The 27,881-nt window shown below is 38.3% G+C and overlaps 1 protein-coding gene across 1 annotated transcript; it reads left to right on the top strand.

The window, feature by feature from the left end:
* The first annotated feature begins 1,897 nt into the window (after window positions 1-1,897).
* apmap (adipocyte plasma membrane associated protein) lies at window positions 1,898-21,881 on the top strand. The gene is made up of 9 exons (XM_062970482.1): window positions 1,898-2,072; window positions 7,932-8,048; window positions 11,676-11,791; window positions 14,041-14,133; window positions 16,601-16,717; window positions 18,114-18,288; window positions 18,866-19,000; window positions 19,815-20,007; window positions 21,128-21,881. The coding sequence occupies exons 1-9, from the start codon at window positions 1,981-1,983 to the stop codon at window positions 21,335-21,337; spliced, it is 1,248 nt and encodes a 415-aa protein (XP_062826552.1). The 5' UTR covers window positions 1,898-1,980; the 3' UTR covers window positions 21,338-21,881.
* The last annotated feature ends 6,000 nt before the right edge of the window (window positions 21,882-27,881 follow it).

The following is a 27,881-nucleotide window of genomic DNA, read 5'->3' as shown; positions in this document are numbered from 1 at the left end:
ACATACAATATATTATTAGCATAGCACAATATAAGCATTAAATTACTATATTGTACTATATAATTTTATGTTGATATTATTAGTAATATTACATTTAATATATAATATATAATTAATATTATATTGTATTATTAATTCGTATATTGTATTACATTATAATATTAATATTATAAGTACATACAATATATCGTATATTTATAAATTATTGTATATTATATATATGTATATAAAATTAACATAGCATGTTGCTATGGCACAGGAGACAAGATGGAACTATCTTCCTGGCTCTCCCCGTTCCTCTGGTCTTGGAGCGTCCATTGGTGATGTTTTTTTGATGTTTTTATGTTTAATAGGCTTTTTCTTTTTCTTAATCTCTCCTTGTTATCCAACATATTCGCTTATCCAACGTTCTGCCGGCCCGTTTATGTTGGATAAGTGAGACTTTACTGTATTACATGCAATATATAATATACAATTATAATAGTATATTATGATATTGTATTACATTATGATGTTATCAATATTATATGTACAGTATATACAATATATTATATTATTAGTATAGCATAATATACCATCAGTATTGAGAGATCTATCAGGAGGGATCTAAATAAATAAAATGATTTTTTTTTCGTGTCAGGAGCAACCGGAGTTGCTTCTGGAGTGAGAGAATTGGCCGTCTGCAAGGACGTTGCCCAGGGGACGCCCGGATGTTTTTGATGTTTTTACCATCCTTATGAGGCTTCTCTCATGTCCCCGCATGGAGCTGGAGCTAATAGAGGGAGCTCATCCGCGCTCTCCCGGGGTGGGATTCGAACCTGGCAGCCTTCAGGTCAGCAACCCAATCTTCAAGTCACAAGGCTTTTATCCCCTAGGCCAGGGGTCCTCAAACTTTTTAAGCCGAGGGCCGGTCCACAATCCTTCAGACTGTTGAGGGGCTGGATTTTCATTAAAAAAAATACAAATAAATTCCAATGCACACTGCACATGTCTTATTTGTAGTGCAAAAACAACAACAACAACAACAACAATGAAAGAACAATACAATATTTAAAAATAAAAATAATTTTAACCAACATATATTTATCAGGATTTCAATGGGAAGTGTGGTCCTGCTACTGGCCAATGAGATAGTCAAGTTAATTAGGATTGTTGTTGTTGTTGTGTGCCTTCAAGTCATGTCAGACTTTGGCTGAGCCTAAGTCTAAAATTATTTATTTATTTACTGCATTTATTTACTACATTTATATCCCACCCTTCTCACCCCGAAGGGGACTCAGAGCAGCTGTATGTACATACAAAATATTATATTATTAGCATAACACAATATTAGCATTATATATTACTATATTGAACTATACCACTATACTATTATATAATATGTAATATATAACATATAATTAATATTATTATATGGTATTACTATTAGTATTATATTGTATAACATAAGATTATTATCAATATTATATGTATACAATATATTATATTATTAAAACTGATATAAAATATTATATTATAAAACTGAGGGTGGGGGCCAGGTAAATGACCTTGGAGGGCCGCATCCGGCCCCCGGGCCTTAGTTTGGGGACCCCTGCCCTAGGCCATCGCAGGCTCCAATAAAATGAATGGAAAAAGAAAAGGCGCGTTTACTTGACTCCGCCCCCGAACAAATAACTCAAGCTGCGATTGGACAGCAAGGGCCAATCAAAGAGCGTACACAGCTGGGGGCGTGGCCTTTGGGCCGAAGCCGAGCTGTGTGGTAGTGGGGAGGAGACTACTTTGTGACGTAGCTCAGAAAGGGGAGGAGCGAAGAGCTGAGGCAAAGGACTGTACTATACAGACAGCGCGAGAGCGATGGCTGGTGGGCGGGGCAGGGAGGAGGAGCCTGCGGGTTGGTTGGGCGCCGGCAGGTGGGCGGGGCTCCGCGGGGGCGCGCGCCGGGCCCTCTTCTAGTGAGGGCGAGAAGCAGCGCGGGGCGAGATGAATGAGGCGGAAGGCCTGCGGCAGCGGCGCCCTGCCCGCCCACAAGTGGTGACCGAGGACAGCGCGGCCCAGCAGACCAAGAGCGTCAGGTCAGGGAATGATCTCCAAGAGCGCCTTGTCTTTCTCCCGCTCCCACTGTTACCATTGCTGAGGGGAGGGAACGCACCTGTCATGGCGACCTGTCATGGATTGCACATTGCTTCCTGAGGCGGGGAAGGAGGATCTGGATAGGGCTTTCCTCAGAAATATGTTTATTATTATGGATTTACTTGATTTTGTATGGCGTCCAGTACGTGATACTGTAGGCCTGTGCCAACTTGGGGCCTCTAGGTGTTTTGGACTTCAACTCCCACCATTCCCCACAGCCTCAGGCCCCTTCCTTTTCCCCCTCAGCCGCTTAAGCGGCTGAGGGGGAAAAGGAAGGGGCCTGAGGCTGTGGGGAATGGTGGGAGTTGAAGTCCAAAACACCTAGAGGCCCCAAGTTGGCACAGGCCTGCTCTAACAGCAGTATTTGACACAGTATTCCCCAAAGAGCTTGACCTAAAAACATTGGTATTCAATTTAAAATATGCTTATTATTATGATGTTTGTTTATACCCCAGTTTATCTCCCCAAAGAAAGCGGCTTGACTTAAAAGCATTTAAACATACAAAATTAAACACATACAGTATTAAAAGTTCTGTTAAAAACCATCAAATATATGCAAAGTTAAAACCACAGCCCCCAGTAGCACAATGGGTTAAACCCTTGTACTGGCAGGACTGCTGACTTGAAGGTTTAAGTTGCTGACCTGAAGGTTGCCTGTTCAAATCCAGGGAGAGCACGGATGAACTCCCTCTGTCAGCTACAGCTCCCCATGCTAGGGACATGAGAGAAGCCTACTATACAAAATCCCAGAATACTTGTAAAGTATCTACACAAACACAAGATGGTCTATGTACAAAGAAAATACAGTAGAGTCTCACTTATCCAAGCTAAACGGGCCGGCAGAAGCTTGGATAAGCGAATATCTTGGACAATAAGGAGGGATTAAGGAAAAGCCTATTAAAAATCATAGGTTATGATTTTACAAATTAAGCACCAAAACATCATGTTTTACAACAAATTTGACAGAAAAAGCAGTTCAATACACAGTAATGTTATGTTGTAATTACTATATTTATGAATTTAGCACCAAAATATCACGATATATTGAAAAAATTGACTACAAAAATGGCTTGGATAATCCAGAAACTTGGATAAGCGAGTGTTGGATAAGTGAGACTCTACTGTATGTCCAAATAGCATATAGTATTATTAAAGTTCCCCGTACAAAGCTCAATTTGGTAGTATCAGACAAAATGAAAAGGAGCAACAGCTCTAACACAAAAGTTATCCAAGTCTGATAATGGTTCCAATATATATAGGCTTCAGGGATACATAATCACTTTGTACGGGAAACTTTAATAATACTATATGCTATTTGGACATATTTTCTTTGTACATAGACCATCTTGTGTTTGTGTAGACATGAGAGAAGCCTCCCACAAGGATGGTAAAAATATCTAACATCCGGGTGTCCCCTGGGCAACATCTTTACAGACGGCGAATTCTCTCACACCAGAAGCAACTTGCAGTTTCTTAAGTCGCTCCTGACACACACACACAAAATCCACAGCATCCCCCCCCCCCCCCCCCCCGCCAACAGATCTACTATAGATCTCAAACACCTTCATCTTTAAAAGCCAGCCTGAATAGAAAACTTTTACCCTGTCGCTGGAAGGACAGAAGGACAGTTCTGGCTTTATTGGGAGGAAGGGAGTTCCAGAGTCGAAGGGCATTGCCAGCAAGAAGGAAGGCCCGCTCTCTCGTTCCCACCAACTTTAAAATGTGGCTATGAACATTAAAGCTTTTGTGTCTTGGAACATAAAATTCTTAAAATAAATTTAAAACTACAATTAAACTCTGGCATCCAGATGCTGATAAGCTGCAAACCTCCCCTGAGTGTATATGTATGTTTACCTTCAAACATTGTCTCAATTTTTGGTGACAGGAATAGTCAGTTCCTTCCTCTGACATATAGTCTTCAGCACCAGGTATTTCATTGTGGGTTTCCCTACACAAGTCCTAACCAGGGCTGACCCTGCATAGCTTCCAAGATCAAACTTGGGATATTTAGGATATTTAGGCCCCAAAGAGAGGCTGTTGCCTGAGGGAGGGACATCTTTCGGCCCATCTAGGGACTGGTTTGGGCGGATGGCTTGCTTTCTGTCTTTCTCCAACCAACATGGGACATGACTTACCTTAACATACCTAAATGGGATTTCTCTGGATTGAGTTGGCTACAGAACCTATGAAATATTTCAGAAATCAAGCCTGTCTTGAGGGCCTCTTTCTTTACCTTATTTGAATTACTTCTTTTCAACACTAATTGAAAATGCTGTAAAGGAAATAATGTAAAATAAGCACAAATGGTACTGTGCCTGACATTGCATTATCACATATTTACTTTTCTCCCTGGGGCCATGTGTGTATGGATATCTAATGTGTGCATGCATACCACGTCTGTCTTTGCACATGCACGCCAAGCAAAGATAAGATTCCATGCATCTGATGAAATACGTTCTTGTTAATGGATACTTAGTCGATGTGTTCCCTGAAGACATTTCTGACTAGTTAGGACCCTAAGGCAATATCACATGGTTTCTGGGTCTGAGGGTGTGTGACTCACCCAGTGGGTTTCCATGACAGAGCAGGCATTCGATTCGTGGTCTCCAGAGTCCTCGTCCAACACAACTATCACTACACGCCTAAGTCATAATAAATTAGTTATTCTGCAGGTGTCTCACTGCAATTGTTCCCCTTCACTGGTTAACCCCTGTGCCACCCATTTGAAGCTAGATTGCTAGGATGAGTAAGCCTGACTTCTAAAAATATTATTGGAGCCTGTAAATTGGAAAAAAAGTTGGTGCTAAACAAATAGAAACAATGCTATGATAAGGTCAATAAAAATAGTAATAAAATTGCAGCATACTGGCAGAATGCATCATTTCTGAGTTCCAAATGTGTGGTAGCTGGTTGTAGGTGCAAGAGGAAGATGTGTTATGCATGTTAGGGGTTAGAGTTCTGGTGTTGCAATATGATTTCAACACTAAAAGGAAGCAGTGCAGCCTGGACTGGGAGAGTTAACTGGGTAAGAGGTTACGAAGAATATAATGCAAAGAAATGTCTCACTTCTGATTAGGTGTGGACTGTGGCTACTTTTTTTATATAGAATTCAATCCTACTGAACTCAGTGGGCTTTACTTTTGAGTTAACCTTGTTAATTTCATTGGTCAAATGCTTTCTTAAGGGAGAACTTAAAGTTACTTGAATAGGTTAGAATGTGACTACATTTCGAAATGCTTTCCCTGTTTCAGAAACTTAAGTGAAGAACCTGAAGAGGGGCAAAACTTTTTTCTCTCTCAAATATTACATAATTTCAATATGAAATGTTAGGCACTGTTGGTAAGTGCATTTGATATGCTTTTTAAAAATTGTTCTTAAAACTTGCCTTTCCTGTTTGTGATCCTGGTTTATAGGGATGAGGTAAGCCAAGTAGATCTGGTTTTGAATACATGTAAAGGTTCTGGCCAGTTTTTAGTCAGTGGGAAGGGGTCAAGCGCAGGAATGATGAGGCTGTTTACACTAGCATACAACTAGTTTATAATGAGGCAAAATTATTTGGAACTCTTGTTTGCCAGTGTCAACTGGTTATTTCTTAAAGTTCTGGAAGGAAGCTTTTGAGTCATGCATACCTTTTTATCATGCTGGAATTGTAATGGTGGGAAAATAACTTGTTGCAGCTATAGGTTTATGGTTGATACAGCTAAAGAGGTTTTGATCTGTTATAGAAAATGCCAAATTTAGTTGCCTAAGCAAGGTTGCCTTTGATCAAAACTCAAGTATTTCAGAAATGTGTTTACAGTGTTCCCTCACTACTTTGCAGTTCACTTTTTGCAGATTCGCTGTTTTGCGGTTTTTCAATAAACTCTAAAAGAATATTATAAATCATAAAAAATTACAATTTACAGCACAAGGAAGAGAGGAACGAGAAGCCGAAAGGGGAGAAAAGGAGCCCAAGCGGCAATGGGAGGAGAAGGAGGTGATTTATCAACACATTGGTTGATAAAGATTTAAGATAGTGTATAACTACTAAAATAATGTATAAATATATAGCATCCCTACTTCGCAAATTTTCACTTATTGCGGGTGACCCTGGAACCTATCACATTTACTCCTGGGCATATAGTTGTAATTCTTCATTCTCTTAAAGCAGCATTTTAATGACCAGTTGAAGGTTTAAAATATGATTGCAGGAGACTTGTAGAAAACTATCTAATGATCTTTGTAGCTCAGTCTGGAACACCTGAGCACCAATACAGACATAGTCCTCAAGAGAAATGTTGCTGTCTTGTTTATAGTGATACTGTAGTACTGGCTAGTATTGCTCTTTCAGTGTGCATGGGACAAAATTATGAGTGTATTTGTGCTATTTTGCTTTAACAGGACAGTGGCTTTTTGCTCCATTTGTGTTTTTCTTGCTGAATTGGCCTCTACAAATCCATTTTGTTGGTGGTCTTCAGGTAGCTGAAGTGTTTTTGAACAGTTTGATCTCTTTTTAAAAAAAATTGTGATCAGCACCAAACATCTGAGCAACTCCACTGTCTCTTATTGAAGAGCAGTTCAGTGTGTTTCACTGTGCTAAGCTGAAGATAAATATAATAGAAAATGAAGTTCTGAGTTAGATTTGTCCATTTTCTTTGCCTCTTTTCCTTTTTCTAATCATTGTTGGTAATTAAAATGCTCACTAAAGGTCAGAAATACAACCTTTGCCCTGAGAAAGAAAGTTTAAGCTGGTTTCATCCTCAGAACCTCTGTCCCGTTTCTTGTACTTATCTTTTTTTAGCAGATATAAAGAATATTTGGGTTGAAGCTGTGAGATTGATGCATCTGTAACTACTATTTCAAACAGATTTATCAAGTAATATATAATGTGAGGGGTTGTTAAATCCATTTAAGAATTTTCAATCAGCACACGCATCCCAAAAAATGTCCCTGCTCTATATACTAGCATAGAAATGGCTTTCCCATGAATAGCAGGAAGCACATAATGAATGTGAACCTCCTCTCTTGTATACTGAAAAGAGGTATTTTTCTATTTATTACAGAAACTGTTTTTACTTTCTGCAAGATATTATTAACACAATTCATTATTGAGTGTGACTGTGTCAGTAGACATCTTGCTACCAAGCAAGCAGTAGTAAAGAGTTCTGTTGTTTTGTGCAACATCATAATAATATTTGCATCCTGATACTTTACATAAAACTTAGCTATGCTTTGCATCTTAAGTCGGACCATTCAGTACTATATGGGATTGTACCTCTACTAAATGAAGGTGGAAGATCAATTATAATTAGAAATCTCCCATATAAAAATAAAGAAATCCCTATCTGTGGAAATCTGATGTGTGTGTCAAACAGGGATGGGTGAGACTTTCCAGGAAAATTAGTTTCCACACAGAGATTTTTGACTGTATGAGCATTTCAATGTTATTGGGAAGTATTAACAGCTTATTAATAGCTTGCATTGTTATTTTATGAATGTATTGCTTAGCTTTATATTTATTGACAGATTAATTTGTTTAAAAATTGATTTCTTGAACTGTGCTATGACCAGTAATTATATTAAATTAGTGGAATAGCATTTTTAACATAAATGTTCATCTAGAAAAGCAAAGGCATATATAAACGGACTTTTGTGTATACGCAACCCTTCCGCATTTATTATTGTGCCTATTTGTACCATACAACCTTTATGCATTCATAAACTAGTTTCATTTTGACCTAATATGGACAGGCAGTTTTATTGTAATATTTGTCATTAATGATGCACTGAGATTCTAATTTTTTATTTCTTTTTTGTTACAGTACCTACAGCAACAAAGTGTTCAGTGTGACTTTTTTGTCTTTAGCTGTAGCTGTAATTATTCCTTTATTTGGAGCAATAATTCTTCTGAAATGTCCAATAGACCCTCAACCCATTAGGTGAGTGCTTAAATATGATGTCTGAATTTAGCATACAGTTTATGTATTTGTCTTGTTAATTTGTATTTAAAATATGTAAATTCACCCAGCAATAAATGTCCCTGGTCCTTCCTGATTAGGGAATTTGCAAGGAGGAATGGTGAAATAAAACAGGTAATCATTGTAATCTTCTTAAATGAGGAGCTTTCATGAATTTGATATTTTAACATTTTCACAAGAAGCCACGGGTGAGTCAAAATAATTTTCTTAATTGATAGGTAGTTCATGGTGAAAGTGTGAATTATGACTGGGCTGTCCAGGTTCCTCAAAAAGCTCTTTGAAGGTGGGTGCCCAATAGGAAGAAAAATCAGTGGAAAGTGATCTGCACCCCTTTCTTCCCACCCAGCCCTCACCCCAGATTCACCTGGGTTGTGCAAAGTCATATGAAGGAGATGCTGCCAGCTCCTACCAGCTCTTTTCTTTCCTTGCCTCCTCCTCCTTCCACCTTACATTCCACTTTCCAGCCTTCTACACTTCAAACAAATGGAGGTACAGGTGTATTTGATGAGAAAAGCTCAAGAGCAAGAGATGCATTATGATATATGTCTTGCCCCCCTTCCCCCCCCTTTCCTCCCTATTGTTGTAGAAGCTCATAACAATTTTTCAAGACTTTACCTCGGTTTCTTAGGAAGACATTGCGGGGGGTGCCAGAGGTCTGTAGACCACAGGTTAAGAACTTGTTACAGATAATACCATTACCATATTACTATTCTCGTAAAGTATTATTTATTTGATATATATTGATGAAATAGATTTATATAGAGTTGGAAGAGATTGCAAAAGCCACCCAGTCCAAATCCCTGCCATAAAAAAGTGGAGGCTGGGTGAAAGAAAAAGTACATAATCTTGAATATATTTTGTAAGAAGTCTTCAAGGTGGCCCTTGGTATCCATTGTGGTTTTGTTCCAACACACTCCACCCAATACACAAATCTGTGGATGCTCCAGTTCCGTTATATACAATGGCATAGTAAAACAGTGTTCCTTATAAAAAATGGCAAAAGAAATGTTTGTTTTTTGGAGTTTAAAAAAATACTTCCATGGGTAAGAATCTATGGATACAGAGATCTGAGTGTAAATACATGGTGTTTGAAAAAGAACTCCCTATTCACCATTTAAATTAAATGGTGAATTTCTTCTTCGTTTCCGGTCAGTCGTTTCCGACTCTTCGTGACCTCATGGACCAGTCTGCTTCAGAGCTCCCTGTCGTCCGTCGTCGCCCTCAGTTCCTTCAAGTTCATGCCAGTCACTTCAAGGATACCATCCATCCATCTTGCCCTTGGTCGGCCTCTCTTCCTTTTTCTTCCATTATCCCCAGCATCATGATCTTTTCTAAACTTTGCTGTCTTCTCATGATGTGGCCAAAATATTTCAACTTTGCCTCCAATATCCTTCCCTCCAGTGAGCAGCCGGGCATTATTTCCTGGAGGATGGACTGGTTGGATCTTCTTGCGGTCCAAGGAACTCTCAGGATTTTCCTCCAGCACCAAAGTTCAAAAATATCTATCTTCCTTTGCTCAGCCTTCCTTATGGTCCAGCTCTCGCATCCATAGGTTACTATGGGGAATACCATTGCTTTAACTATGCAGACCTTCGTTGCCAGTGTGATTTCACTATTTTGTCAAGGTTGGCCATTGCTCTCCTCTCAAGAAGTAGACGTCTTCTGATTTCCTGGCTGCAGTCTGCATCTGCAGTGATCTTCGTGCCTAGAAATATAAAGTCTGTCACTGCCTCCACACTTTCTCCCTTTATTTGCCAGTTATCAGTCAGTCTGGTTGCCATAATCTTGGTTTTCTTGATGTTTAACTGCAGCCCAGCTGGTGAATAAATGGTGAATCATGAGTTATTTTTCAAACACCGTGTATAATATTACTGTATTGAAACAGAAGAAGTATTCATTTCTCTCATTGTAGTTGCAAATCTTCCCCCTTCTCCTTCCACCTGGAAGAAATAAAGAAAAGTATTTTGGACTTACGTTTTGTTCCTGATCCTCTCTTCTTGGCTTTCATACCTCCACATTGGCCTGGGCTAACATTCTTATTCTAGTTCTGTCACTAACATACTTCATGGCCTTAGATATTGGGGCATCTATTTCAGATATTTTTCCGGACTTGCTAAATTTAGAGGTACAAGTCCATTTACTTTGGAGTTCAGGTGTTTCCATATTCCCACTGGAGAGGAAAAATTACCTCCTGATCTGGGAGCTGTCGGCTGGCAGGCTTTTGGAGATACACTTTCAAAATATCTATAGGTTATTTCCAGTTTCTTTCTCAGCTTTATCTTTTTTAATATATATTTGCCCAGAGAGTGGAAGACCAAATTTATGAATATGGGTGGAGGGTCAGGTAAATTTAACTAGGAAATTGTATTGTATTAGATAGGTAATAAACTTTTGTGGTATTGTTTTACATACGTGTAGGCACTTATGCATGTAATGTTGAATGTAGGATGGTATGTAATGTAATCACGTTGTGTTATACAGTACAGTTTGAATGTAAGGAACCTATGGATGATAAAATGAATTTGGAAAGAAGAAATGGAAAAAATAAAAATATCAACTGAGGCCAGTTTTTGCCATCTGTAGTGGCAGGGTTTCTTTGTGACAAAAAAACAGAAAAGGAAATAGCAGTGATTTTTTTCACTTAACCAGCCACACACACACACACACACACACACATATATATATATATACACACAGAGACTATTTTGAATTGCTGTAACTCTGTATGTATAGTTATTTGATATGAAGCATATATGTGTATGCAATTTTATATATACAGTACATAGAAATGCGTGTGCTTGTAATGTGTGTAATTCTTTAGTCTATATCTTCCTATAATTGTTAGTGCATATGTATTGTGTTGTCTCCTCTTCTTTTCTTTTAAGAATCCTAGCCCTACAAGACAGCCAGATCACCAATATTTATTGGTTGAAAGACATTAGGCTAATTTGAGGCATACAATCATTTATACATTTAGAGACTTGGTCTCTTACATTGGATTAGTTGGATGCTTCTCGTTCTACCTGCTTTTTTCTTTTACCCTACTATCTTGCAATACACTTGCTTAGGTTAATTTGGATACCATGATTTTATTGATTGTTTATATAACCTGAACCTCAATTAAAGTATTAATTTATCTTATTACAGAAATTAAACATTTGGTTTCTTGGTGAAACGTGGGGCATACTATATTTATAGTGGATGGTATAGCATTCATTAAATTGGAATAGTTCCATATACTAGGAACTACATGCCCCAGTGGTGATGCTAGCTGAGATGGGAGTGGGGGTGTTTTGGGATTTATGGTCCAAAAATTAACTTACCCAAACTCTGATTACTAATTATTTCCAAACTGTTTGTGCCAACTAACTACCAAGTGCACTTTATCTGTGCACTATTTCAACTGTAGGGATGTTTTAAAAATGCTAGATTAAACAAGTGACACCTCAGAAAATCAGCTATGATATTTTGAAAATATTTTGATGCTTGCAGACTGAGTTACTGAAGAGATTGTTCCATATTACTCAAGAGCACTTGACAATTAACATACTTAGAGGAACACTGATGAAATTTCTTCTTTTTTTCTAGTTTCAAAGAACCTCCCGTTCTCACTGGACCATTAGAACCAAACTTTAAACTTCGACAAGCAGAAAGGCTATTTGAAAATCAGCTTGTTGGACCAGAGTCCATTGCAAATATTGGTGGTAAGCACATAACAAATGGTGATCTAAGGTGTTTATTTAATCATTGCTTCATAGTTAAGGTTTTTTTTTTCCAAAAACAACTTCTGCATGCTGCATGTAAAGGATTCTGCGTTATCCTCTCAATGCTTGAATTTTGAATGAAACGTAAGTTCTTAAAAGTTGTTTCCCCAACTTAGTATGCTCTAGATTCTTTGGACTATAATTTCCATCATAACTGTTGACTGGAACCGATAGGAGTCCTAAATATTTGGAGAGCAGCTGGTTGTGAAGACCTGTTCCAGATCCTGCTTTTCCCCAATGTCTGTTACAATAGTTATTTACCGTAGCATAACTAAGCATGTCTTCATCTAAATCATAGTACAATTGGTTTCTCAAAAAATTATATAGCAGTGCAGTGACAGAGTAAAATATTTAGTGCAAGAAAGACTTAACTTAATCTAATATATTAATAGGGAATTTGCCACTGACCTGTGAATGTAGTTTGCTTTACTGTCATACACTATTAGTTCATATGTATGTGTGTGTATGTGCCTTCAAATTATTTGTTGACATATTATTTAGGTATTTGTAGTATTCATATATTTTTAACTTTGAATTTGTTTTAATGGTTTTTAACTGGGATTTTTAATACTGTTTACATTTAATCCTTTTAAATATGTATGTATGTATTTATTTATTTATTATTACATGCATTTATACCCCGCCCTTCTCCCCGAGGGGACTCAGAGCAGCTTACATTCTGCCACGAGGGCCAGCAACAAGTATACTATAAAACAAAACATTTAAAACATGATAAAAAGTATACAAAAATTAAAACGCTGCAAGGCAGCGATATTGCACCATCCTCAGTCATTCAATACTGCTACAATTACCGATTTGCGACCCGATTACATCAGCCAATGAGCTTATTGGCTGAATGCCTGGGTGCAGAGCCAAGTTTTTAGTTTGCATATTTGCAGGTTTGTATGTTTTAAATTGTATGCTGATGCTTTTATGTTAAGCCACTTTGAGTCTCCGGCAGGGTAGATAAAGCAGGGTATAAATAAAAAAATAAATAATAATATCCTGCTTTCTCTCAAAGGTTACTCAAAGTGGCTGACACTAAAAATTACACAATGGCTAAATTAAAACATAAAGCATATAAACATTAAAGTAGAATTACATATAGGGGTTATTAAAATGCATAGTTAAAACCGACAAAATCATTAAAAACTGTTAAACTACATAATACAAACCACACTCTGGTTTGCATGAATTTCATAGGAGTTTCTTAGCAAAGAATACTGGAGTGATTTTCCCAGTTCCTTCTCTGAAATGTAATCTTCATCATCTGGTATTGTTAGAGGTCCCTTATCCAAGTAGTAATCACGTCTGACTTCTAAGGTCAGACGTGCCTTTTAGATTGTTTAGGTTAGTGTTATCTGTGTTGACTCTTCTTGGCTTTTCATGATATTGACAGATTATTCACAAGCCTTCTGTTTGAGGTGTTTTTAAAATAGTGATGGCAAGAAACTGGTTCTTTACATGTAGAAAACATGCATTCTAAAGTATACTATGTCTATAGGCGATCACTTGTGACTGAGTATGACTGGCTTCCAAGGATAAGAGTTATGGCACTGGATCCGTAAGTGACTGTGGAGACCTATTCTGGATCTACGTGGTCTTTCACAATAAGGACATAGATTTCCAGAGGGAAAGCGGTCATACATAAAGTTATGATTCATCCTGAGAGGATCAACTACAATATTCTTGGAATGAGAGCATCCCAATTGGCTATTTTGGAGTAGTTGTTAGATAGTATTTTTAACACTGCTCCAGAATACTCTTTTGCTGTGTCCCTTACTATATAGATTACTGGGACAACAATTTTATTAGTGGAATGAAATGTAAACAGTCACATTCCCATATTTTGGCAAGATTTTATAGCTCTCTGGAAAAACATATATGTGATTCTGTCTCACAACTTCCATGGATGAGTTGACTTGTTTTTTATACTTACCAGACCCCTGCTCTTCCTTCAATAAGTTATCTAGTTAGCCCCATACTGTGAATCACAGTTACTGTAAAAGATAGACTTATTCTGTAATTATAAATCCTTGAGCTCCATATAGCTTTGACCAGTGGATACTTGGTAGACCTCATATTTGAGGAATATTTGTTTTGGCATAATATTTACGCTTCACATGCTTTTCACAATTAGTATTCTCAACATCCTGATTTTTTCTCATCTTGTTACTTGTCTTTTGTAGATGTGCTGTTCACTGGTACTGCTGATGGAAAAATTCTGAAGATAGAAAATGGGGAAATACACACATTAGCCCGACTTGGACACGGTCCATGTAGTAAGTCAACACTGTTTATTCATTGATGTTACATTGTAACCTGAAGTGTGTGTGTGTGTGTCTCTCTCTCTCCACATGTCTAGCTTTATGGGATGGATACATAGATGTACTGTATGTAGATAACTTGAAAGTATACTAATGACATTTTTCTATATGGAAACAATAAGGATAGTATTCTTCTGTAGAAGTTGGAATTCACTTTTGACGTGTGTTTAGAGCAGAGCTTTCCAAACATTTCATGTTGGTGACACGCTTTTTAGACTTGCATTATTTTGCCTCATAGTGATTTAGTTTTACCAGAAAACCAAAACCAATCCCTTATGAGACATATAGAAACATACATAAATTGTAGTAATGAAATGTATGGAGACACAACATATCAGATGAAAACTTTTCATTTATATATTTAAAATATATGATTTATTGCTTATTTCACATAGACTCACAGGTTTCCCGTTATGTTTGGGCAACACACTCCAGCTGACACACTAATGTGTTGCAACACACTCTTTGGAATGATCTGGTTTAGAGGTTTAGTGTGCAAATTCTGCCAACAACTGAATAGAAATAATTAAGAACAGATATCCTTGTAGATAACACATCTGGTTAACAAACTACACATTTTCATCCATTGTTGTTTCAATTAAGCAGAGGCTTTTAAGCAGAGGCTGGATGGCCATCTGTCGAGAGTACTTGAATGCGATTTTCCTGCTACTTGGCAGGGGGTTGGACTGGATGGCCCATAACGTCTCTTCCAACTCTATGATTCTATGATTCTAAGCAAGTGTCAGCCTGTTCATTCGTAATGCCTCATTAACTTTCTGGCCACGTGAGTTTGTCCTGCTGAACTGCAGCCAAACATTACTTGCAAATGGCTTTGCCTTAAATTTCTCTGGCTGAGAAACGGGGCTGAGGCAGCCCAAGAGAGCAAGGATGACAGAAGCTTTGATCTTCCTTTGGTTGATGGGTCAATGAGGTGAGCAGGTAGTCCAGGCAGTGTAGCACTCAGATGCTGCTGATGGAAACAAGAAGTGCACCATGTACTCAGGAAAGAAAGAAAACTGCTGGGAGGTGTGATTCATGTGTTGTGCACTGTGAATTCAATAAACATCAGTTGAATGTTTATTTATTTTGTGTCAAAAGCATTGTACATTTCAAATAATGGAAATAAAAAAAAATTAAAAAAAGAAAAAAAAGAAATCACAAGCAACTAAATAGTTTTGGACCAAAAGCGGGCAACAGCAACTGCATTGTCTGTAGCTTTAAACAACTCCTCCTCTGTACATGAGGCAGGGCATTGTGGGCAAGCATACATATGCTGAGTTGTTTGTTCAGCTCCACAGTCACACAAGGTGGAGGATTCCTCCAGGTAGTGCCACCTTGCCAAGTTGTCTTTTGATCTGCCCACTCCCCTTCTGAGTCTGTTCAGGGACTTCCAAGTTGCCCATTCTTGGTTTGCTCCTGGAGGAAGACCCTCATGGGGGGGGGGGGGCATCCAGTTAGAATTGCCAGGTTTAGCTGCCCAGAGAGACACCCTTGCAGCTGCTGGAGGAACATCAAGAGGAGTGGTGGTTCTCATGAAGCCCTTCCTTGATTTGAGTCTGGTGGGAGGAGGCTGATAGTCATGCAGTGGGTGGCTTTCACAATGTTCGACCTTTTTTCTCTCACCATTAGCAGCAACTTCCCGTCGCACGTCAGGAGGGGCAATGCCAGCTAACTTGTAGAGTTTATCAACAGGTGTAGGTTTAAGGCATTTAAGCATTGGATCAGTTGAATGTGACTGATTGTGATATGAGTTAATATCATCTTAGGTATTCAAGTACCTAAGTGGAGGGAAGTGTGTTGGTATCAATGGATAACTTGGGAAAATATAGTGTCATTTGCTTCCTTTAGATTTTGTGCTGCTAATGGCACTTAACAATTTCTTAACAGTTTGAAACCACCAGTAGAGGGCTCTACATATTTATGAGTTCAAAACATTTACTGATTCCCTGGTTTTATATTCATTTTGCCTCTGGGGAGAAAATCTGTTTTGAAAACAATCCAAAAAAGATTGAAACTCAGATTTCAGCACTAATGGAAAATAAGTAGAAGTCAACTTGAAGCGAATAACTAGAAATTATTATGTGTAAAACAAGTAGTGTTTAGTAACAAAAACTTATGTGTAAAACAAGCAATGTTTAATAACAAAAGCTTATCTTTAAAATATCACAAAATGATTTGGTTTTGCTGGGGTAAATTTATATATTTGCCTGCCTTTGGAATTCTCTAAAATTCTTAATTTGGAGCGTAGTGATTCCATATACTATCAGTATTGTTGTTGAGACAGTATGTTCTTCAAAATTTGTCTTCATTTGTCTGTCTATGGATTTAATGCTAGACTGTTGTCATTATTTGTTTGGAAGAGAATAGAATTTTTTATGTATATATTGTTGTTTATGAACCATCAGTATATGTATTTTAAAAGCTGGCAGAGAAGACGAACCAACATGTGGGAGACCTCTTGGCATCCGCGTTGGACCAAAGAACACATTATTTGTGGCTGATGCTTACTATGGAATCTTTGAAATTAATCCCGTGTCAGGTATGACTTTCTTCTTCTTTTTCTCTACCCAGTTAGTTGTTAATGATTCTGGTAGCTTCTTTGACTTTTTGTGACTCAATCTGATTTCAATTTTTGTCATTGTTTGAGTCCAGAAATAATAAATAATTTTTTAAAAGCACTTAATTAAGTAGACCTGAACAGCTCACCCTTAATAGTTACTTTTTTGTAGTTTATATGAATGAAGCTTTGGTTGATAGTGTTGATTTTTTGTAGCATAGGCTCACAACATAAAGACCAGCTCCTATAAAGGTTGTCTCAATGGTGAAGCCTTGCTATAGTGCCTTGCAAAAGTATTTAACCAATTTTAAAATCTCCTCATTTGTTGTGTTACAACCTGGAAATGTAATGGATTTAATTGAGATTTACCTCTTAGAGTACATAAGGTACTCAGCATTGTGAAGGTGTAAAATATATTTATTATGGCACAAAAGTTACATAAGTGTTCTTGCACATGTCTGCAGATGTAGTGTTGGAGTGTAATCTGTTTTAGTAACGTACTTGAGTAAGCTGATGTAACATCACATTGCTCCTGAAGAAGCGTCAGCATCCTGCATAAAATGAAGAAGCATGGTTTTGAGGCTTTACTCCTGCTTCTCATTTTGTACTGCTTCTTTTTATTATTCTCCCTGCTCTGTCATTTTTTTTTCTTGTGGTTATGTCCCAGAATAAGCACAGGAAAAACACACCTCTTGTCTAAAAGAAATGTGTACTGTTTCTCACATTTAATTTTCTAGTTTCTAATAGAGATGAGCAATTTTAATTTCCATCACTAAACTAGCGTAAATATTTTGGGTTTCCTGGGAAAATGGCAACCTTTCTGTTTTTAGAGCCCATGCAATGTTCTCTGAACTTTTGACAGCAACTGATTTGTGAAGCTAGGAAGTTTAATGGATCTGTATATTTTAAGAACTTCAAGAGAAAATGTAAACTTTAAAATGGTAACTATCCATCTATGCACACATTTTGTCTTAGCCCAGATATGAACACATGCTTTTGACATATATATGGATAAATTATTTTTCTGCTGTTTCTGCCATTTTTATACATAAGCAGAGATTTTTTATTGATGAAAAGCAAATGACTAGGTCTGCAGTAGTTATAACTTGTGTGCCATCATGTAACTTCTGACATATGGTGACCCTAATAAATCTACCACAGGATTTTCTTGGCAAGCTTTGTTCAGAGGCAATTTGCTCTTGCCTTCCTCTGAAGCTGAGAGAGTGTGAATGTCTCAAAGTCACTCAGTTGAGTTTCCGTAGCTGAATGGGGATTTGAATCCTGTCTCCCAGTATCCAATTCTGACTTTCAAACATGTAGCACCATGGTTCCTTCAGTTTTAGCTGTAGGAGATAAAAACCTCTCTCTCTGTGATCAGGTGAAGTGATACCACTTGTGTCTTCAAAGACTCCAATTGAGGGGAAGAACCTGTCCTTCATTAATGACCTTACACTGACTCGAGATGGAAGGAAAATCTATTTTACTGACTCTAGCAGTAAATGGCACAGAAAAGACTACTCCTTATTAATTATGGAGGCATCAGATGATGGACGGTAAGTGAAGTCATCCTTAGGCTGGAAGTGGTGTTAGAAACTATGGGCAAAAATAGTCAGGGCCACAGATTTATGAATGTGTCAGTCCTTATATTAGCAAGAGGGCTGTGACCTGGCATTGACAATGTAAGTCTGAAGATGAAAATAACCTGGCAGAAGAACATTCCCAGAGGCTTGTGGAGGGAGGACTGTATTATTCCCTTAGCAGAGAAAGCAACAAAGAGTCTTGTGGCATCATATGTTTTATTTGGCTTCAGGTCCACAGATGCTTGTGCCAAAAAGAGGTTGTTGTTCATGATGTCATATGACTATTGACTGTATTCAACAAATTTATCTCTGATATTTATTGAGAGTCCATTTGAGTTATTACTACACTTAAACATCTTGGATGCTGCAAGAAGTCTTAGCATTGTGTTTGGATTCAAAATTATGTATTCCTGCTCTTTGTAAATAGATACAAAGTAATGTACTGCTCGCTCTCTGAATCTTTTATGATTAGAGAAGGTAGAAAGTGGAAAATGTCATGCTAATCCTGTGGCCTTCATCATTAATGCTGGGGTAATGATTATGCCTTTAGATTGTTTGAATATGACAGAGTGACAAAGGAAGTGAAGGTCTTAATGGGAGGACTCAGATTTGCAAATGGAGTGCAGCTTTCACCTTCTGAAGATTTTGTGTTGGTGGCTGAAACAACCATGGCAAGAATACGAAGGTAAATGGGATGCTTGCCTGGGTTACTGTATACTAAATGGATGTGTGTGTTTGTCATTAGCCATATGCTTTGAGTTCAACTGTTTTTTAAAAGTTGGTACAAGGTTTTCTGATCTTTGTGTGGAGTTGTGGTTAGTGGTTTGGTTTTACATTCATATTCGTTATCAACCCTAACATATATAATTTAACTAGCTTGACTTCTTTGTCCCACTCTGCTGCTCCTCTGCCTGTCTTTCTGTGTCAAAAGCACAAATCCTTTAATCAATTTACCACCTACATATCACAAACACTCAGCCTGATTTTAAACATTTTTACCAATGATACACTGCAAGTTGGTTCTAGTGTGAGAGAATTGGCTGTCTACAAGGATGTTGCCCAGGGGACATCCTGATGTTTTACCATCCTTGTGGGAGGCTTCTCTCATGTCCTTGCATGGGAAGCTAGAGCTGACAAAGGGGGGGGGAGCTCACCCCATTCCCTGGATTCGAACCACCTACCTTTCGGTCAGCGGTCCTGCTGGCACAAGGGTTTAACGCATTGCGCCACCAAGGGCTCCACAGGAAAGAAATTTACAAGTTGGCTAAGGCTTCATTGTGGAAGTGAGAGGCTGGGGATGTTGGTCAGAAAGAGGTCTGTAGCATACATGTTTTTCCACTTTCATTGGGGTCCTATGCCCCTAACTCCTGTGAATGTATTCAGTCTTTATGAAGTGTTCTGCCACTACTCTTACTGTATTTGTTCCCTCGTAGATTTTATTTCTACGGTTCTTTTATTTTGTTGTGATGTAAAACATATTATGTGTTTTAAATTTTTAGATATTATGTGTCTGGCTTAATGAAAGGTGGAGAAGATATGTTTGTAGAAAATATGCCTGGCTTTCCAGACAACATTCGTTTAAGCAGCTCTGGAGGTTATTGGGTGGCTATGTCAGCTATTCGAGCCAACCCTGGATTTTCTATGATGGATTTCTTATCTGAAAAGCCATGGATTAAAAGAATAATATTTAAGGTAAAAACGAATCAACTCAAAAATTAAGTCTACTTCCATTCTTTTTGGTGTTTATGTTAGAATGAGCTCCTTTAGCCCTTTTGTTAATTGTGACTGGCAAAGAAGTGTATTTGGGGCAGACTTTTTCATTCCTTTTTCCAATCTCACCAATATTCCTGCTGCTATCACTGGTACTGTTGCTTTTTAAAACAGATCTGTAACTTGCCTGTTGTAATGGTGTGAAGTCTTTTGGAAACATTAATATATCTTGGATAGGGGCATCACTTTTTGGAAGATTTGTAATAAATGCTAAGAATTTAGAACTCATTTTGGTAATGTAAACCACTTTGAGTCTCTTTGTTGGAGAGACAAATGGGATATAAATAAACAACAACAACAACAACAATAATAACTATAATAATAAGAAGAAGAACTGCACTCACCCCTCCACACTTACAGTTTTGACTTTGGGGGATTTGATTATTCCTAGATTTGATTTAAAATGCCTTCTTTGGGAATCTCTATATCTTCCAGCATGACTATGTGGTCAATATCCTCCAGTCATGGTGGAGGACCTGGAGATTACTAAAGAACATTCTGGGAATCTAGATTTTCTAATGTCATTGTGTGCATCTTTCAATGAAAGTTTGACCATAGAACTGTGCAAATGACCTAAAAATCGCTAGAGGTGTTCTCTCAGATTAAAAAAAAACAGCATTCACATTCACTGTACACCTACTCCATTAAATGTGGAAGGCTGGCTGTATTTCATTAAGTCAGACCTGGACCAGAAAACTGCTAAAGATCCTTTCTAACAACCTCCCTATACTTTCACTCATTTGTTGCATCTGCAGTAAAAACAGTCCAGTCTGACAAATTGCAGTGTAATAATTATGATAGTTGCACTGATTGTAACTGGCACATATTGCTCCCTTGGTGTTTGGTGAGCTGAGTGGGATTTGGCCTCTGAAAGCCATGTTCTTCATTTAATGATAGCATGTAGACACATTGCAGCTAGTCTCAGTTTATCCACATCTGAAGAGAGAATTTCTACATCACTGTTCTTAAATTATCAGCTCAATAAACATGTAATACTTATGGCTAAAAGACATTATCCATAAAGTGATTTTTTGTATTTCAGCTTCTTAGTCAAGAAACTGTGATAAAATTTGTGCCAAAGTACAGCCTTCTGGTAGAACTAAGTGACACTGGATCCTACCGAAGAAGTTTCCATGATCCAAATGGAATGGTGGCATCCTACATCAGTGAAGCACATGAACATAATGGACATCTCTATTTGGGCTCTTTCCGGTCTCCTTTCATTTGTAGACTGAATCTTAAGGATGTTTAAATCTCTGAGCCAAAAGCAACACCGCTGTTGTCTTGCAATACTCTGGAGAGCAAAAGAGGATTAATGACAAATTTGAGCCAAGGAAGAAGAATGAAAGCACAGTCAGTCACGAGCACTGTAGCACTATTATCTAGAAAGATACGAAGGTTCAACGCTTAATTTAAAAGCATGCTATACCTTTAGACCTGTGGACACAATCCACTACTTTTTGTGCAATTAGCATTTAAATTGGCAGGCCTATGGCCTTTTTCCATCTCTTCAAGGCAAACAAAAATTTGCTTCATGAAACGGAATTTTATGTTTACTAACATTATTTAGAAGCTGCTTCCACTATGGAAGGATATTGTACATACATACACTTGATTTGCTTTCAGTACATCAAACTATTACACTGGAAATTGGTGAAATCAAGTTGTTAATCTTAGGTATGTTGCATGCATTTATTTCCAACTTGGGTCTTTCTAGGCATGTTTTAAAAGCACGCATATTGTAACATCTATGTACATATAGATGTATTAATAAACTGGATTATATTACAATTCCATTTCCTGTCAATGCTGTTTTTTTGCATAGATATGTTTGATGGCATGAAATCACTTCATTGCATAATTGCTTATACAAAATCTGAAAATGTCCTTTCAGAATAATGCAACTATTTTTTGAAGAGTCTTATTTTGTCTCTAAATAAATTACTGAATTTGTTGTCGAAGGCTTTCATGGCCAAAATCACTGAGGTGCTGTGAGTCTTTCGGGCTGTATGGCCATGTTCCAGAAGCATTCTCTCCTGACGTTTCATCCACATCTTTGAGGTCCTCACAACCTCTGAGGATACCTGCCATAGATGTGGGTGAAACATCAGGGAGAATGCTTCTGGAACATGGCCATACAGCCCGGAAAACTCACAGCCAACCTAATTACTGAATTGTTGATGCAGTCGCTACCAGCACATGTTTTTACATCCTGAACTTTAGAGATTTTTTACAAGATTGGTATATAATATGGTGTATAATACTGTCTTAATTCTAACCATCTCTAATGCAGTTTTCATTTCTGTCCTGGATTGTCCAAAAGCTGCACTCACCTAGCAATAGACATCAGTGTTTATTAACTTTATGACCAGAATGACTTCTGTAAACACATAATGAACTCATATTTACTACTTTATGGACATTTTATTCTATGGTTTTGGCATCTAAAATTAAGTGCTTCTACGATGTAGACATTTTAGTATTCTCAGGAGGGATGAAGAAGTAATTTGTGAGCGTTGGGATATTCCCTCATGCCAGCTGATCCAAGATGGGAGACTAAAAATTTCAAACTGTTTCTACGTTTTGGATTTCAATTCATTTCTGACTTATGGCAACTCTAAGGCAACTTGGTTTTTGAAGAAAGAATGAGTGACTGGCAAATGTTGGATAAGTGAGATTCTACTTTAATATGAAAAAATTACTGTGATAGAATAATACAGAACAATATAATCTCTAAAACCAGGACAGTAAATAAAGAGCAACACTCTGAAAGCAGGGAAATTGGGAATTCCACAAAGGAAACAATCAGAGCCAGCTAACACCTCCCAAGAAAGGATTCTTCCAGAAAGGAAGCTGAAAAGGGAGTGAAGCAGTGTGTATTACCAAAGTCAATATTATTACTATCATTACTATTATTATTATTACTATTACTACTATTATTATTATTGTGTTGCTGTGAATCGTGAAAATGAATACAATCTGGCTCCAAGTATTCAAAAACACTAAAATCAGAATATATAAAAATTACTGTGGTATAATAAAACAGAACAATACAATCTCTAAAATCAGAACACTAAATAAAGAACAACACTCTGAAAACGGGAATTCCACACAGGAAACAATCAGGGCCAGCTAACACCTCCCAACAAAGTATTCCCATCATCAAAGTCTGCCAAATCCTCTGTTTCCTCAGGGCCACAGACAGTAGAAGCACATAAAATATCGCAAACAACACCACTCTGAAAACAAGGGAATTCCACACAGGAAACAATCAGGGCCAGCTAATACCTCCCAACAAAAAATTCACTCAGGGAGGAAACAGCCAGGCTTTAAAGCTGCAAGGCCATTACATCCTAATCATTTCCCCTAATTGCAGCATTCATACTTGCCTCCAACAAACAAACAAAACCAATCAGAAATATTGTATATTCACAAGCTTTAGGAAATAATATCCCCTGATGGCACAGCGTGTTAAAGCGCAGAGCTGCTGAACTTCTGGACCGAAAGGCCGCAGGTTTGAATTGGGGAAGCGGAGAGAGCTCCCACTGTTAGCCCCAGCTTCTGCCAAACCAGAAGTTCAAAAACATGCAAATGTGAGTACATCAATTGGTACTGCTCTGGCGGGAAGGTAACGCCGCTCCATGCAGTCATCCCACATGACCTTGGAGGAGTCTAAGGACAACGCCAGCTCTTTGGCTTAGAAATGGAGATGACCACCAACCCCCAGAGTCAGACATGACTGGACTTAATGTCAGGGGAAAACCTTTACCCTTTACCTTAACTACCACCAATTCTTCAATACTTTATTTCCCATACCACCATACCTCGCCACAGCAATGCGTGGCCGGGCACATCTAGTATGTTATATATGCATAGAAAATATAAGGAAAAACTTGCTTCTCTGCAATTGGCATTCACTGTGGACTTATCTCTGGGCTAATTTGGAGACCCTCGCTTGTCTTTAGCCTTTTCAGCAAGAAAGCAAATTCCACAGGTTGCATTCAACAGCCTCTTTGTGATTCATCCTCTGTTGGGATTAATTATTGACAACGCAGGTGCAATGAGAGTTTCTAAGGCAAGGAGAAAGGCTCATTTGGCAGCAAACAACACATTGGCTCAGTTTTTTTGTTGCAGTGAAAAAGTGTGTGGGAAGGACAGTCTTTGAAATGCTCAGGGCCATCTCACATTCAGTCTGCAATGAACCAAGTTAAAACTGGATTTCGTAGCTGATGTGCTGCAAGCTTACTTCATCATTTTGTCAGCTATCCAGTGCTGTCTTGGATAGCCCATTGTGGCCAAATTTTTAGTTTATGTTTGCAAAATAAAGATTTCTGAACACTGCTGTGCATTTTTAATATAATATTTTTGATATGGCCATTTGTAGAGGTGCTGCCGAAAACATGCGTACAGGCTTCAATTGGAAACTTGTACACAATATTGTAAATTGTAAACCCAAAATTGGAAACTGGACTTTGGCTAGTATTTGAGCTTGAACAGAGAAGCCCTGGAATCATATAATGTGGCTCAATAGACTGCCACACAACAGTACCACTTTCAACCTAATGTGCTTCATATGTCTTTAATGAGAATAGAAAGGTTGTGAGGTTGTTGGAAACCAGGCAACTGATGTTTATATATCTGTGGGATGTCCAGGATGGGAGAAAGAACTCTTGGCTGCCTGAGGCAGACGTGAATGTTGCAATTGGCCACCTCGATTAGCATTGAATAGCCTGGCAGCTTCAAAGTCTAAAATCAGGACAGTAAATAAAGAACAACATTCAGAAGACTGAGGAATTCCAGACAGGAAACAATCAGGGCCAGTTAACAACTCCCAACAAAGGATTCCCCAGGCAAGAAACAGCCAGGCTTTGAAGCTGAAAGGCCATTCAATAATAATCAAAGTGGCCAATTGAAATATTCACACCTGCCTCAAAAAGACAAGAGTTCTTTCTCCCACCCTTAACATTTCAGAGTTATATAAACCCCACTCGCACAGTTTTCAACAACCTATCAACCTCTGAGGCTGCCTGGCATAGATGTGGGCAAAATGTTAGGAGAGAATGCTTCTGGAACATGGCCATGCAGCCCAGAAAACTCACAGCAACCCATACTTTATGCTGTTATGTCCAATGCTGGAAGGAAGCCATCTAGGAGAAAACAGCTCTTTAAATAACAGCTGTTTAATACCAGCTCTGAAAACATCAGAGCACAACCAGGTAAGATGGCAATCAATAAAGATTAACCCCACTTCATAGCAAAATAGATCGGCATACATTTAATACATTTGCTTCAGAAAGATACAGAAAAACACACAAGGAACCAAGAACAAATCCAGTTATCCATTCTTTCATACTACAGGCAGTCATTGAGCTATAAACAAGAAAGTTTCTATAGGTTTGGATAGCATAGGGAAGGATTAACACCCCTGTGATGTTTGTTTTGCAGTTTGTGCCCCTGTTCAGAAGATTTCACCTCACTTTCTGTCCCTGTGATAATTGGATTTTGAAAAAATGGCTTGTTGTGGAAAAAAAGGATTGGTGATAAAGCTTCAGTGGAGACACCTTTTCCCCATGATAACTCTTCCAGAAGTGAATTTCTCTTCCTCAGGGTAGATCCCTCTCACTTCCTGTTGTCTCAACCCCATTCTTAACTATGAGTTGTTTGTAAGTCAGATGTTTGTAATGGGGACTGCATGTATTGCATGTTGACAAAAGTGATTGCTCTCCAATAGCTACGTTTAAAATGGATCTGTTGTTCTCTTCCATAAATCCCTGGAGCTGGGAGGCCATCGCATGCTTCAGAATCTTACCCCAAAATGGGATGTTAGCGATAAAGTCTACAAATCAAAGGGGGAGTTCCCGTCTCATACTCTTATGTGTTAAGGTTTTGTTTTGTAGAACATGTGGGACACTACTGGCTTTGGAAGGAAGGAGGCAGAGACAGACAAGGAAACAGGAAATTCAGATTAGCCAAGTTTACAAGATTCTAAGCAAAATTTAAATGCTTACTCTGAGATATGTTCAATACTATGAGAAGGGAGCTGGGTATGTTTAGAGAACAGCCAGTTAAGACATGACATAATAAATAAATGGACCAATATTTGAAAAGATGTCACGTTGAAGATGGAGCAGGCATATTTTCCTCTCTCTACAGACAAGTACACAAAGCAATAGATTCATACTATAGGAAAAGATAATCCATTTGAAAATAGAAAGAACTTCCTGATGGAAAGAACTGTTCAGCAGTGGAATATGCTGCCTGCTTTTAAATACATCTGCACGCTTTTAAATAGGATTGATGACCCTCTGTTGGTAGTGCTTTGTGTATGACTGGATGGACCTTGCAGTCTCTTCCAAAGCTATGATTTTATGATTCTAAATCAAATATGGTAAAAAATATTTTCAGAAAATTTGTGCTTCTTTTCACACTTCATAAAGTAAAGCATCATTGTGCAATATTTTGGGTTAGTCATTAATCAGAATGAGCTCCTTATTCTGGCAGGACTGCTGACTGACAGGTCAGCGATTCAAATCTGGGGAGAGCGTGGATGAGCTCCCTCTATCAGCTCCAGCTCCATGTGGGGACATGAGAGAAGCCTCCCACAAGGATGGTAAAACATCAAACATCCGGGTGTCCCGTGGGCAAGGTCATTGCAAATGGCTAATTTTCTCACACCAGAAATGACTTGCAGTTTCTCTAGTTGCTACTGTACTGACATGAAAAAAAAATCAGAATGGGGACTAAAATTAAAAAAATTGAAAGAAAGCTAGGACTTGGAAGGGCAGCTGTGAAGAAACTAGACCAGATCATAAAAGGATATAACAAGGAATATTAAAGTTAGGATTGTCCACGTACAATTGTGAAAACTAAACAGTGAAGAAAGCTTAAGGGGAAAAAAATCACTCAAAACAAATAGATGGCCCAAGAACAAATCAAACTGGAACCCTCCCTAGAAGACAAGGATGACTAAACTGTGACTGTTGTCCTTTGGACATATGGGAAGACATGACTCACTAGAAAGGACCATAATGCTAGGTAAGGTAAAAGACAGTAGGAAAAGGGTCAGAAACAATTACCAGATGGGTAGACTCAAGGAAGCCATGACCTTGACTTTGCAAAATTTGACCAGGGCAATTAATAAATGCCTTTGACAGTTCTCATTCATAGGGTCACCATAAGTTGAAGTCAACTTGATGGCAGCTAACAACAGCAACAACCCCATACGTACATTTTGGAGAAGTCACACTTTCTTAGGCATGTTTAACTGGTCATAATAATCACTTGGCATGTTATGTTAATGGGTCAAACAGAAATATAGGTGCTCCTATGTCTGCCTTCTCTGTTAAGCCCCTGGGAAATCTGATGATGTTTTAATTTATGAAGTGTGAAAAGTCGGACATTTGTGACTCATGGCAGGTCTCCACCCAGAAACCAGGCTTGAAGAGGTGGAGCTTTTACACACTGCAATCTCATGGATATTTTAGCAGAACGTAACGTGTAGATCTACAGTGTAGATCAAGTCTGGGCAAACTTGGGCTCTCCAGTGTTTTGGATTTCAACTCCCATCATTCCTAACAGCCTCAGGCCCTTTCCTTTTTCCCCTCAGCCGCTTAAGCTTAAGTGGCTGAGGGGGAAAAGGAAAGGGCCTGAGGCTGTTAGGAATGATGGGAGTTGAAGTCCCAAACACTTTGAGGGCCCAAGTTTGCCCATGCCTGTTCCAGAAGATATTTTCTTCCTTGTGCAGTATTCCTCCAGTTCCGGCAAAACAAAAGATCAATGAACAACTAACAATCATT

Source organism: Anolis carolinensis, chromosome 1 (assembly GCF_035594765.1).
Source record: "Anolis carolinensis isolate JA03-04 chromosome 1, rAnoCar3.1.pri, whole genome shotgun sequence".
Taxonomy (NCBI): Eukaryota; Metazoa; Chordata; class Lepidosauria; order Squamata; family Dactyloidae; genus Anolis; species Anolis carolinensis.
Note: the sequence above shows the minus strand (reverse complement) of the source record. Positions and strands in the feature narration are given on the sequence as shown.

Coding starts and splice junctions, on each gene's coding strand:
- apmap (XM_062970482.1), top strand. CDS start 1,981: ATGAATGAGGCGGAAGGCCTGCGGCAGCGGCGCCCTGCCCGCCCACAA. Junction 18,289..18,865: donor GAGGCATCAGATGATGGACG/GTAAGTGAAGTC, acceptor TTATGCCTTTAG/ATTGTTTGAATATGACAGAG. Junction 19,001..19,814: donor ACCATGGCAAGAATACGAAG/GTAAATGGGATG, acceptor TTAAATTTTTAG/ATATTATGTGTCTGGCTTAA.